General features: G+C 41.1%; 1 protein-coding gene and 1 long non-coding RNA gene across 2 annotated transcripts in view; both read left to right on the top strand.

Moving 5' to 3' along the window:
• The window catches only part of MED15 (mediator complex subunit 15), a 39,627-nt gene extending 26,499 nt beyond the window's left edge, over positions 1 to 13,128 (top strand). Inside the window, exons 10-18 of the mRNA XM_025199283.1 lie at positions 5,160 to 5,302; positions 6,682 to 6,809; positions 7,577 to 7,711; positions 8,129 to 8,192; positions 9,346 to 9,412; positions 9,839 to 9,999; positions 10,229 to 10,395; positions 11,689 to 11,787; positions 11,932 to 13,128. Coding sequence (XP_025055068.1) covers positions 5,160 to 5,302; positions 6,682 to 6,809; positions 7,577 to 7,711; positions 8,129 to 8,192; positions 9,346 to 9,412; positions 9,839 to 9,999; positions 10,229 to 10,395; positions 11,689 to 11,787; positions 11,932 to 12,068 — 1,101 coding nt within the window. The 3' untranslated portion in view covers positions 12,069 to 13,128. The remainder of the gene's footprint in view (positions 1 to 5,159; positions 5,303 to 6,681; positions 6,810 to 7,576; positions 7,712 to 8,128; positions 8,193 to 9,345; positions 9,413 to 9,838; positions 10,000 to 10,228; positions 10,396 to 11,688; positions 11,788 to 11,931) is intronic.
• LOC112549613 lies at positions 8 to 3,934 on the top strand. Its single transcript, XR_003093121.1, has 2 exons — positions 8 to 2,133; positions 2,252 to 3,934. It is a non-coding gene; the product is annotated as an uncharacterized LOC112549613 (long non-coding RNA).
• Positions 13,129 to 13,134: the final 6 nt, after the last annotated feature.

The raw sequence follows: 13,134 nt of genomic DNA, 5'->3' as shown, positions 1-13,134 counted from the left end.
ATCAAGTGTTTCAATAGGTCTTGTGCATAAAACCATCACCTCTAGAGTTGGTGCTAGCTAAACAATTCCAGCTTCTGTAGTGCTGTTTTCTGTTAATGGATGATAAAAAGTTGTTTCTCCCATCCTCCCAGTGTTTGCTTTTAAGTTTTCTTTGCTAGAAAATCCTGGAGCTCTGGCATGCCTGAGATCCATAAAATTCTAGCCTCCGTTGCTGCTGAAATGGTGGGCATAGATGGCACACCATACTACAGAAAAGGATTAACTAAGATGGAACACACTACGGAAGGATGCAGTGGACTGCAGATGCTGGTAGATGCATTCACTGCTGTTTTTGTGCTTGAAGCTGTATAGTTATTGACTGTTAGCTGGAATAAAACCAAGAACATTGCTGCTGCTACGTCAGTCAGTTTTTCGTTCCCCCCCGCCACACCATTGGGATGTAACACTGAGATCATCCCTTAAAGCAAAATCAAAAAAGGAGGACGCTACTTGGTTAGTTCATCTACCCATATTTTGACCCCTAGTGCTAAAATTCCTTTGTTTTCTGGGTATTAACTCCTAATATTAATTGAGTGAATCTGTGCAAACTGCATCTAGTTGTGTATGAGAGACTGAAAATAATGGATAATTAGGAAAACAAAGACAGGAAGAGAGGAAGTATGTAATGTGACACAGGACATACTGAAATAGCTTTTGAAAGATGGTGAGATGAATCAGCCATAATTTAATAGTGATGGAAAGAATGTACTTGCCTGACTGGCAATTAGTAGCTCTGGGGGCAGCGTGTATTTTGTGTGCTGCTCTTGGTGCAGTTGATTTCAAAAAGTTAGGCTTGGATTTCAGATAAATTTGTTCCTGCTGGTCCTGTAGGTGTTTGGGCTCTGCTTTGGAGGAGTGCTTGAACAATATTGTTAGTTAAATGCATTACCCTTACCTGGTCTTTGGATGTTTTGCTGCTGAGTCCAATCATAGGCGAAAAGAACTGTTTGATAATAACTGGTTATTGGTAGTCTGTAGAAATATATTCTCCTTAACCTCAGTATTTCAAGATGGTACCAAAGTTAAGAGTCTTGGAATTGCATTTTAAGAATGCCTTTTTGAAGAAAAGGCCTTGTGCAGACATGGTAGTTATGTAATATGTGCTTTCCCTTTTTCCTGTGTACCATGACTAGCATATACCCTTGTTGCCACAAGGTTTCAGTGTTTCTTCAAAAGAGTAGCTTCACCACTAGGATCTTGGTTAGAATGCAGCAGCAATATTGCTCACTGGGGGGGGGCCTTGTAGTCAACAGTTTTATAGTAATTGAGTTTGTTGATTAATTAGAACTGAGATTTTTTTTCTAATTTTGAAAGTTACGCTTTTAGTCCTTATGACTGAGCAGCTACCAAGAATGAGCTGAATATAAACCATATTACTGGGTCTTCCTAATTGTAATGTGAGTGTTCCCATTCACCTATTTGGATTGACTGAAGTTTTCTGATAGAAATTAAAGTAAAAATCAGTTGTTTCCTATTTGAATAATACTTGGCTAATCGTTTGTGCCAAAAATAAAAGCTTAATATACTAATCCCAAACTCTCTCCTGTATTTTTTAGTGTAAAAAATGTCCAGCTTCCTTACAATAGCTAGCAGGCTCAGCTTCTACAATGCAGTTATAAATTGTTAGTATGAAAACCTCAAGCATGCTGGGAGTTAAGAAGTAGAGTAAAACTGAATTTTAATATCAAAATAGCACCAAGGATCATGATCCAAGTGGGAATGTGAAAACCTGTCTGTCACTCACTTGGTGCTTCTGCAGAATTTTCATTCTGGCACAAAGCAGGCTGGCATGTAGACAAACTTGAGTCCAGAATACATAGGGCTTTGCTTACTGGCTAAAGCATTAAAGCTGTAAATATTGCAATGTAAATGCTCACTGGAGTTTTCCTTTAGGCCTAAAGTGTTCTCGTTCCCTGGTGAGATTCCCTTTCAAAGGACTGACTTATTTCTGTAGCAGAAATGCGTTCACAGGAATGGCTTGTTTTTCCAGAAGAGTCTTTGGCAACCGATCATACTGCTCCTTCTGCTGTACCTCCTGAAGGTGTTTGGCTTTTACCAAGTAAGGATGCAGACTGATAAAGGAACCTGCTGTAGGTGAGGTCCAAGGGGTTTTCACCTGCCTCTTCATTGTCAACTCTCACTTCCCTGTGGTTGCAGTCTGCTTTTGTTTGCCATTAGTTTCTGCTCATTGTACTTCCATTCTTGCTACCAGGATCAGAAACTCATACTAGCCCTTCCTCCTGAGTGCAGCTCCTTGCCTGAAACTCAGCATTCCAAAGGTAGGTCCTAGGTTTATGTAGCATCATAATGTCCTACCCTCTGAGAATGTGGGGTAATTTTGGACTTGCTACAGACTTGATGGATGCAAGCATTATTGTGCATACCTAGAGTCCCATTGAGCTGGATTTCATTGAGCTAGTCTGAGTCAGTTATAAAGAGACTTGCAAAAATCAAGGTTCCCTCTGTTAAATTATATAATCTAATCCTAAAATTAATTGTAGGATGATGTATCAAAAGATATTGGCATCTAGGATGGCCTCTGGTGGGCAAAGATGCTGTAAGTGGCTACTTTGGTGCTGTCTTAGGAAAGAAAGTAGTGTGCATGCTTCAGCTCTGAGTGCTGGGGGTGGGCTGTAAGAGCACAGGTCTGCATCTAGTCTCCTGTGGCACTGTACTTGTAGTGAATGTTCAGGGCTGCAGAAGGGATTTCTTTTAAATCTACTTTTTGTGAAATCCTACTGCATATCCGACACTGAGCTACAACTTTGTCCAAGGGAACTTAGCAGGGAGAGCAAGCAAGTTTTAAAGGAGGGGCTCCACACACACACACACACACACACACACACACACACGCTCTCTCTCTCTCTCTCTCTCTCTGTGTGGGAATCAGAGCTATAAGAACTCACTCAGATTGTGCCTGTGTGTGCACCACACTTTGTCCTTTCCTTTTCAACAACCTGCCTTATCTTATGTGCTTGGTAGGGGTGATAAACCAGAAGAAAGGATCTTGACAGGAAGGGAAAGACTGGGAAATTAAATCTGGGGAAATCCTAGTGAAACATTCTTCCTGCCCAAAAGAGCAAGTTTAAATTTTTTGAAATAGTTTGGAAAGACAAACTTGAGACAGTTTAAAGGACTGGATTTTAGAAAGGCAGACTCATTCACCTTCTGAAAATTAAGCCCGTGAGGCCACCTGCCTTAGTTTGACATAAAAAATAAGAATAGATGCAGCCTTTGTTCGGGTTCAGCTCTTGATCATCTGCCAAGCTAAATTATTACAAATAAAATCACAAGCACTAGGGAGTATGGTTAGAGTGTTTATTCTGATTTCTTGTCCCTACCAGTCTTAGTACACACATAGGAGGCAGAGTTATACAGTCCCAAACCTTTATTCTTCAAGAGCTGCAAAGAGACAAACAGGCAAATGTTCCCTCTCACTTGAAAATTAGTGCACACTACCTCATTGTTTGTTTGGAGGAAAAGATGTAACATGTCTCAAGGAATCTCAGAAGAGATTGAAATAATAGCATGTTAAAAGTGCTAGTTGAGAGGATGGGAAAGTAGAAATGAGGCCACAGTATGTCATGTCGCCATTGATTTTAAGCTGTAGCCCACTGGGGGGTCAGCTAGTGTCTCTTAGTTCAGAGGCCTTAGGTTTTCATTTAACTAGGGATTGTTTAGGCTTCTTATTTTTTCTAGCCCAAGCTCCTCCAGTTCCACCTACTTTATCTTTTACCTTGAGTGGTTGTATTCTTCGTTAGCTGAGGGGGGTGGGGTGGTATTTCTCTGACCCCTTTCTTTATGAAGCATCATCTGTAGGAATGTAGTAAGCTTAAATTTGTTACTTTCTGGAAGTAGCACAAGGGGTAAAAGCTTTAAAAAAAAAAAAAAAAAAGAAAAGAAAAAAAAGGGGGGGGCGAAGACAGCCAGTTAGTTCAGTGCTTTTCATACCCTTAAGACATGACATTTCAAGCAAAGCACACCGTGTGGCCCTGTGTGCATGTAGTAGATTCTCATGCTACTTATTTGCCTCACTGAATATCACGGTTTTTGGAAACATTGTGTTGGGTGATGAGTTAATAAGGGACAGCTGCCAATCTAAACAGCCCATGAAGTACTTGGGGTACATGGATTTTGTTGAGTTGTTCACTTGGAAATGTTTGGGACTCTTGGGATTTTTTGTTGGCTGCTAAAAAGGTCCCATTAGAAGATATCTGACAAGCCCAGGAGGTAGTGTGGTGTCAACATGCACTGTCTTTGCAATCTGGCAGATTTCATACCACAAGATTATAGAAATATGCTGTGGTCTTTCAATCTGTCAATTTTAATGTTATCACCTTCTAATTGCAAGATGAGGAATAAACTTTATTGTGCACAGAGTTTTCCTCTCATGAGGTTGTGGACTTGAAGTCCTTGGAGTTGCACAGAAGGGCCTCTCTCTCCCCCCCACTCCCTCTTCTGTCCCTTGGACATATGTTACCAACTCTGTTCTAAAGACTTAAAAACACTTTACCTTTTTCACCTAATCACTTAACAGAAAATATCTCTAGATTCCCCAGATGTCCAGAGTTGAATAATAGAGCAAACCATCTTGAGGTTTGTTCTCTGTACCTCTTTCCTTCACCATCAACCTAAAGAATAATTATTTTGTGCCATAGGTAAAATTAAGAGAAGGATTGGAAGGTTGCAGTTCAAAAGCCAAAATGAAGACTGTACTGTTTTAACTGTGGTCATGAAGTCTCAAACCAGGACTGTCTGCTCCTTTCTGACCTATTTATTCTAGTTCTAATAAAGGAAATTGTTTGTGTGGAACACTTGATATTTGAATCTAAACCAGTTGGTTTGGGGAAGGAGGAGCTCAATCATGAAAACTGAAGTAATGCAAGTTTTGTGGGATTTTATTGCCACTTGTTAAATGTTTAGGCAAAACATTCCCGTCAATCTCGAGGGAGAAATGAAAGATGTGGGTAGGGTTGTCCATTGTGGAGGAGCTCAGGAAACTAACATTTTCTGTTTTTTATAGGCCAGAAGATGACCTTCTCACCATAGCTTTTAGCTTTTTAGATAGTTTCCTATGATGAATACACTTTCTTTCTTGATCACATTCTTTCCCATTTCAGGTCAGCCAGAACAACATTACCATGATGTCATCCCCTTCACCTGTCCAGCAAGCTCAGACACCTCAGTCAATGCCACCACCTCCTCAGCCACAACCATCTCCACAGCCAGGGCAGCCAACTTCCCAGCCAAATTCAAATGTCAGGTGCGTCAGAACATGAACTCAGATTTTAGTGGTGGCTGGAGGCATTCTTGCCAGATTGTCATGGATATGAAGGGAAGTTGAAACAAAATCATCTCTAAGCTTTAATCTTGATTACTTCTAGTAGGGCTTAAGGGAGTTGAACTTTAGCAGTGTCCTCAGGGCTGAAGAAGGGCTGGGGAACCTTCTTCAGTAGTATATTTGGACAGTCATCTCAAGGAACCTGAAGAAGTCTTGCTCTTATTTTTGTTCTCTCTGCATTTACCTTCTGTGACTACTCTGATGGAGCTATACAATAAAAACTCTGTTATCTGGCATCCCCTGGGAATGGGGGATGCCGGATAACAAAATATGCTGGTTAATTGAGTGGCCGCTCCTGCTGCATCCCTCCGCCCCTCCTGCTGCATCCCTCCGCCCCTCCTGTGGGCCCTGTGGGCCCCATGGGACAGGGAGGCGGGCCCCATACAGCCTGTTATGCCCCCGGGTCGCGGGGGCTCGGCAGTGCAAGCTGCTTTGCCCTGGGCCATGGGGGGCTCAAGAAACTGGAAGTGCCACGGTGGGCACTTCCAGTTTCAATTTTCCTTACAGGTCGGCATGCCAGTTAACAGAGCACGCCAGCTTGTAAGGTGCCGGTTACCAGAGAGTCTACTGTATATAGATAACTTCTCCTTTTTAAATCCAAGGTTTCTGCTTAGCCAAAGAGAAGGGTACTAGCATGTTCCTTGGGTTGGAGGAGATCATAACAATAAGTAGAGACCCTTTTATAAATTTCAGTTGTCAAGGAGCTGTGAGTCTGCTACTCAAAAGTAAGAAAATGAATTGAGCTGGATGCTGTAATCCAGGGATGTCAAACTTACAGGGTACTATCAAGCCACTGGAAGTTGGGGGTCTGGCCTACTGTAGAATCTGGGGGCTTCAGGCCTTGGTGGACATGGCAGTCATTGGCAGGAGGGCAATAAAGGGCTGATATATCCTTGGTTGTCTTCTGGCTGCCTTGCCTGTGACCACTGCTGTTGCCTCAGCTCCTCAATTGCTGGGCCCTTGTTGTCCCATGCTGGAGCCATGGTTGCATGTCCCATGTCAGAGCTAGAGCTGCTGCCATGGCATGGGCATGCAGTTGTAGTGGCAGCTTTAGCTCTGGCACAGGTGGGAGCTAGAGTTGCTCTGGGTGCCCCAAGGTGAAGCTGGAGCTGCTGTTGCATGCCCCAGGCTGGATCAGGCCTGCAAGGAGCTAGCCAGTGGGGTTTTCAGAATTCTGTAGCAGTGATCAGTAAAACGCACATGCTCACAGGTTAGCCATATTCTCTGCTAGCTTCATACAAGCTGTTTTGTGTGCTTATTAAAGGTTGAATTGATTTCCTCCTCCCTTCCCCATTTTTCAGCTCTGGCCCTGCCCCATCTCCCAGCAGCTTCCTTCCCAGTCCCTCTCCACAACCCTCTCAGAGCCCAGCAGCTGCACGAACTCCACAGAATTTCAGTGTCCCGTCACCAGGCCCTTTGAACACTCCAGGTAATTTGGGGGATGTTGACAAGAATTGTACTGCAGACCACACTCCAGGATTGTATAGTTAATAACTGTGACAAGCACAAGGAAACTTGTGCTTTCATGATGTGTTCTCTGCTCTAAGCAGCTTTGCCGAGTGAGCAGTATTTTAGTGGTGCACTGGGCATGCACCAAGACTAATATTTTAGTCTCTCACTTGGTTTGGCATTGTCTCCCATATGATTTTTTGTCATTGAATTATCTGAAGAGTTGAGAAATGGGTGGCACCTATTTGATAAGTGGCTCTTGAGTTTCTTGCAGATTAAAATCTTTAGCAATGACTCTTAGCTATTATAATATAGTTGCATTACAAGCAGCAGAGTCCTCTTGGACTTAATGGAAACTACACAGAACTTGGAGTTGGGATCACATTGAATCTGGTGTAACACTATTACATGATAGTGTCTGTAAAATGAAATGTACAGTAGTCTTCTTCCTACTAGTAACGAGACTGGCGTATTTACACCTCTTCAGGTCATGTAAAAGAAAGGTTCTGCATCATATACGAATTTACTTGCTGAATGGAAACAGCATGTTGAAAGTTGGATAAACATGAGTAAGTCTTAGGAATATCCAGTAGTCTGTTTGGATATTTGCTAACTGATCAGAGGCCCGCACTAGCAAAGCAAATGAATAGGGCTAAGGGTCTGGATTATGAAGGCTGAGAACTATGCCTATTTTTCCGTGTCCTCTCTGACATGGTAATGTTTAATCTTTTCTTTTTGCTTGTACAGGAAATCCAAATTCAGTCATGAGTCCTGCCAGCTCCAACCAGTCTGAGGAGCAGCAATACCTGGACAAACTCAAACAGCTGTCAAAGTATATTGAGCCACTCCGGAGGATGATCAATAAGATTGATAAAAATGAAGGTGTGGCCTCTTGTGATTTGCCATGCAGATATCCCATTCTGTCAGTAGTACATAGAAGAGAAAATGGTGCACTTCTGTTATGATCAATTTTGGGGAGGACCAGGCCTATTTCAATAGCACAAGTTGAAACAGATATCACTTTCTCATAGTTGCAGTTTAAACTGTGAAGCATGACAACTTTTCATCATCAAATTCCCTTTCCTTCTGTTTTTCTTTACTGTATCTAATCTCTCCTTCGCAGGCTGTCTGATAAACGTTTTATGAGAAGAATGTTTATAAAGAGATGGAGAATCTCAGATCTTTGATGTTGTGTTTTCATTTTCCCAGCCTCCCTTAATTTTTTGTTAATGTCTGCATAGCTGGATGCTGTTTCTGCAGAAAATGCATTACTCACTAGTCGCTTTGATATTCTTTCAGATAGGAAAAAGGATCTGAGTAAAATGAAGAGCCTCTTGGATATCCTGACTGATCCTTCAAAAAGGTAACTTCTATTCCTATTTGGCTGTTAGTGTCTCTGCAAATCAACTGAATTTTTTCAAAACCCAAGATCAGGAGTATGCTAGAGCAGTGATTCTCACCTACAGTGCCACAGCTTGAGATCTTTTCAAGTGTGCTGCAGGGTGCCGTGCAATGTTTAGCACTGTTAGATGTACAGATACTATTCACAGAAATTTCAAATAGGAATCCATAATGATACAAAATATTCTGACCCTACTGTGGTCTCTGAGTTCTTTGCAACAGAAAAATCAAACTTTTTTTCTGTAGTCAAAAAAACAAGTAAAAAGTAAGAGTTGGCATTTTCCGAGGAGTTACTTGAGTCTAACAAGGTTGAGAACCACTGCGCTAGAGGAAGCTGAGAATGCAGGGTCTACCAGTGGGTTTCTGACTTAACTGGTGGAATAGTGTCTTGTGGATGCCTTTAGTCAGTCTTCTTACAGCAACATAGTATATCCATAGAGCAGCATTAAGCTTGGAATCCCTTGTCTCTGTTTTGATTTTCCTTGTTTCTGCTAAAATCATTATTATTTTATAGCTCTGATTTATTTGTATGGTGAAAGTCATAGAGGGTAAGAAGTATGAGAACTCCCCACCAATGGTTTCTTTATGAATGTACTATTTTATGTACTCCCAGCTTTTGTCTTGGAAGAAAGCTATACACGGCTTTGTGAAAAGTACTGCCAAAAATGTTTGTCTAAGGACCCAGCATTGGAACTTCCATACATGTACTGTAGTTCCATAGAAAGCTATGCACATTCGGCACAAATATAAACTTGTTCAGAAGCCAGATTATCTTTTGTTTAATACTCTATTAAAAACCTGTTTGGACCAATTGGAATGATGAAAGAGGTCCATTGGGTTAATTTGATTTTCCTGGAAAGTCTCTCTCAAGCTTTTAGGTTGTGGCATTTAATTCTTATTCTCTATTCAAGTTTCCCCCTTAAAATACCCTTCAGAAAAAATGAAATTAATATTTTGGCATCTGGGCACCACCTTGTGATAGGACTTTTTATCTGCCAGAAGGTTAGGTTTGAAGCAAATAATCTTGCAATAGTAGTAATGCAAGACTCTGATTGTATAATCTCTACAGTTGACCAAGGTGAGCATGTTGTGGGTAATGATTTTCTCTTCTGTAGATGCCCTCTGAAGACTTTACAGAAGTGTGAAATTGCATTGGAGAAGCTCAAGAATGACATGGCTGTGGTAAATGGTGGTGTTCACTTTCCCTTATGCAGGTGCTAGGCTGGCAGTAAATGCCAGAGAGGGCACCAGTTTGGCAAAACTATTTCTCATGTCTTATTTGTGTTCAGGACTATATTTGATAATGCTGAGTAAACAGAAAAGTGGGCCATTCAGAATGACTATCCTTGTGCATAACTCCTAAAAATTACTCTTCTTACTTAACCATCAAGTACTCTCGCTTTATGGAAACTCTTCAAGAGAAGCTTGTTCTGGTCTTAGGATTTTGTTTACTGTATGTGACCAGAGCAATATGGGCTTGAACGCATTGCATTCTTTTAACAAACTAGAAGGACGATTATTTTCCTGACAGTTTGCAGAATGAATAGTAAGGGCTAAAAATAATGTGTGACTGACAGATACAGTAAGAGGTGCTTCTTTGTGTCTTAGCCCACACCACCACCCCCTCCAGTGCCTCCCACCAAACAGCAGTACTTGTGCCAGCCTCTCTTGGATGCTGTCTTGGCAAACATCCGTTCACCAGTCTTCAACCATTCCCTCTATCGTACCTTTATGCCAGCTATGACTGCAATCCATGGCCCACCAATCACGTATGTATTGTTACACAGCTGTCTGTATAATGCTGATTATTGAAGTGACATTGCTCATTTGGGTGAACTGCTGGGAGGACAGGTGGGATAGATATGGATATATGTGTAGTGTGCTGTGCTTTTCCTTTTCACCTGTAAAGTATCTCAGAAATCAGCTTAGTTTAAAAAATGTGGAGTTGGCATAAGAATCATGTTCACTCAGTCCTTTCTTGGATGTATTTTTGCACAGGGCCCCTGTGGCTTCCCCTCGAAAGCGTAAATATGAAGAGGATGAAAGACAGACCATACCAAATGTATTACAAGGGGAAGTTGCAAGATTAAATCCTAAATTCCTGGTGAATTTGGATCCTTCCCATTGCAGTAATAATGGAACAGTTCATCTCATTTGCAAGTTAGGTAAGCAAAAAGAAATTGAAGGCTCTGTTTTAAAGAAGTGTCTTTTTGTTTTTAGGATTGTAAAGAGGTCTTGGTCACACACAATCAAGAACATGGGCAACTTGTAATTTTAGCAAGGCTCTTTATATCCTTGACAGGTTATGGCAATGCAAAACTTAGACTGTCTGCACAGGCTTGTTCAGGAGCAGTCTCAGGTCGTATACCAGATCCACTTAAATCTTTTCTTTGTAGTTCCAGAAGCAATTTTTTCCTTAGAACCTGAGCTCCCCCTTTGCCATGATTCCTGACACCAAAAAAGGCAGCATTTTAAACCAGTCACTGATTATGATGTGGCTTTTGTAAGCTGAAATCTTGGCAGATTTCTTCACCTTGTGCATTTGTCTCCCTTAGACTGAGAACCAAGCAAAAGTCTCTAGATAATCTGAATTCTTGTCAGTTTGAAGTGGCCTGTGTATGAACATAATTATGTTTTTGTTCTTGTATATCAAAAAGCTTGCTGAGTTAATACAGGAGAAATTAATTGGATTTGTATAATTGTTGCCACAGTGGCAGAACTCCAAGTGTGAAATATTACAATATTCAGTTGCATAATTGGTTCTCTTCATTTGTGCAGCAGTCTGCACCTGTCTATTGCACCAGTGCAGGCTGGTCATCAAACTGATTAGCTTATGCTAGAAAAGGACATAGTGCTGACAAGTCCTGATCCTCAGCTTTACTGTTCCCTGTTGTTTGAAAATGATTTAACTCCATGCATTAACAAAACAAAAAGTCAGGACTAGTGAAACAGGATTTTCTTGTGATTGCCTTGAAAATTTTTTCAACCTGCACTAGAAGTTCTGTTGGTAAAAAGTATAATTTAGCCCTTGAATCTGTTCTCTCAACTGAATAAGCATAGAGTGGAATCTCACATGAACTTTGTTTAGCTGTGGAGAGACAAAGTGGATTCATTTTAGTATTTACCAGCAAACATGGGAGTGGTATGGTACCAACATAGAAGTAGTATAAAAAGTGCCTAGACATCTCAAGTTCCAGAAAAAGGTGGAGATTGGTAAGATGTCCATATGTGAAACGTAGAGGTGGGCATTTCAAGTTGATTCTGGTAAGTAAAGACAATTTTTACAGTGAAAAATGAGATTTTTCTCAACAAAAACAAAAACAGACAGCCTAGTTCCTTTTGCAGAAATGATGCTGGGATCGACAGGGAAGGATTTGGGAATAGTTTTGAATAGTATAAAAGGAGGACTCCACACAAGTCAAGCTTTGATGTTCTGATGGAGAATGTTTGAATTCTAGATGACAAGAACCTTCCAAATGTCCCACCGCTGCAGCTCAGTGTTCCAGCAGATTATCCAGATCAGAGCCCTCTGTGGATAGACAATCCTCGACAGTATGGTATGGGAATGTTGGGATGGTAGTACTTTAAAAAAAAAAAAAAAAAAAAAAGGGGGGGGGGGGGTAGGGAAGGAAATGTTTAAAATTTGACTATTCATTTTTGTTGCAGTTGTTTATCTGGGCTGTCTCCTTTTTCTTTTCCAGCAGCCAATCCCTTTTTGCAGTCAGTGTATCGGTACATGACATCAAAACTGTTGCAACTTCCAGACAAACATTCAGTCACAGCCCTCTTAAACACCTGGGCGCAGAGTATCCGTCAAGCCTGTCTCTCTGCTGCATAACATCTCCCGCTCCAGAAATCACAAAGCAAAGAAATTGGGTCTCAATGGCTGGCCTCTCACATGCCACTGAAAAATCACAGGCATTTGGGGAGGAAATTTCAGAAGAAAGAAGCCTTATGTTGTTTTGTTTCTAGGTTTTAGGTTCAGTAGAGAACCTGGTGTTAGATTTAGCTTTCATGCTTTTATCTTCTGCCTTTGTGAACTTTGCCAGCATTTTCACATATACAGAACATGTATATACTGTTCTTGATGTATTAGGAGGAGGTTTTATTGTCTTCTTAGAGAAGAAATTATTTGTAGACTTCCATCAGGGAGTCTGAATGATGTAGAAGGGAGAGGGGAGAATGTCCTAATTTTGCTTCAGACTTTGCCCAATGCCAGTATTTCTTTTTACACTGTATGTTGTATGACATGAAGTTGCCCCAAGAATAAAAATTTGCTGCAGCTAGAATGTGCTCACAAGCTACCATATGGCTGCAGGAGTCTGTTGCCTGGCAACTTTGTTCAGAGATGGGAGAAATGCGGGCCTTTTAGGACATCCCTCAGCTATATGAGATAAATCTGAATAATTACATTTTAGGAAGGAAACCAAACTTAGGAAAAATTATTTTATAGCTTATTATAAACACTACTTTGTATGAACGGTTGGTTAGCATGGACCATGCATTTCTCACTCATAGAGGTGGGATGATCTGAAGGAGAGGTATTCATGTACACACTGATGCCTTTCCCCCAAAAATGGCAGGAGAGAGAAAAAACAGTTAAATAGTGCTGCAAATGAATCCAAAAGGTTGCAGCTATGTATCTGCATTTCTTTGCCATGGGAATTGAATATTACCTGGCATTTGTCTCTTAGGCGTTTGGCTCCTCTTGAGATTGGTGCAGCTCTTTGAAGTGCTTGTATTTTCTTCTCATCTATTTGTTTAAAAAACTGAATGCAGCTTAGGTCTAGGACTGACAACTGATCTCGCATGCTTCAGGCACTGAGGGGCACCCAGGTGTTCATCATATGCTCTGCTGTGGGTAATGCAAGTGAAACCCTGGTTCAATATACAGTGTGATTACA

Source organism: Alligator sinensis, unplaced genomic scaffold (genome assembly GCF_000455745.1).
Source record: "Alligator sinensis unplaced genomic scaffold, ASM45574v1 scaffold505_1, whole genome shotgun sequence".
Classification (NCBI taxonomy): Eukaryota; Metazoa; Chordata; order Crocodylia; family Alligatoridae; genus Alligator; species Alligator sinensis.
This window is presented reverse-complemented; position numbering and strand designations above follow the sequence as displayed.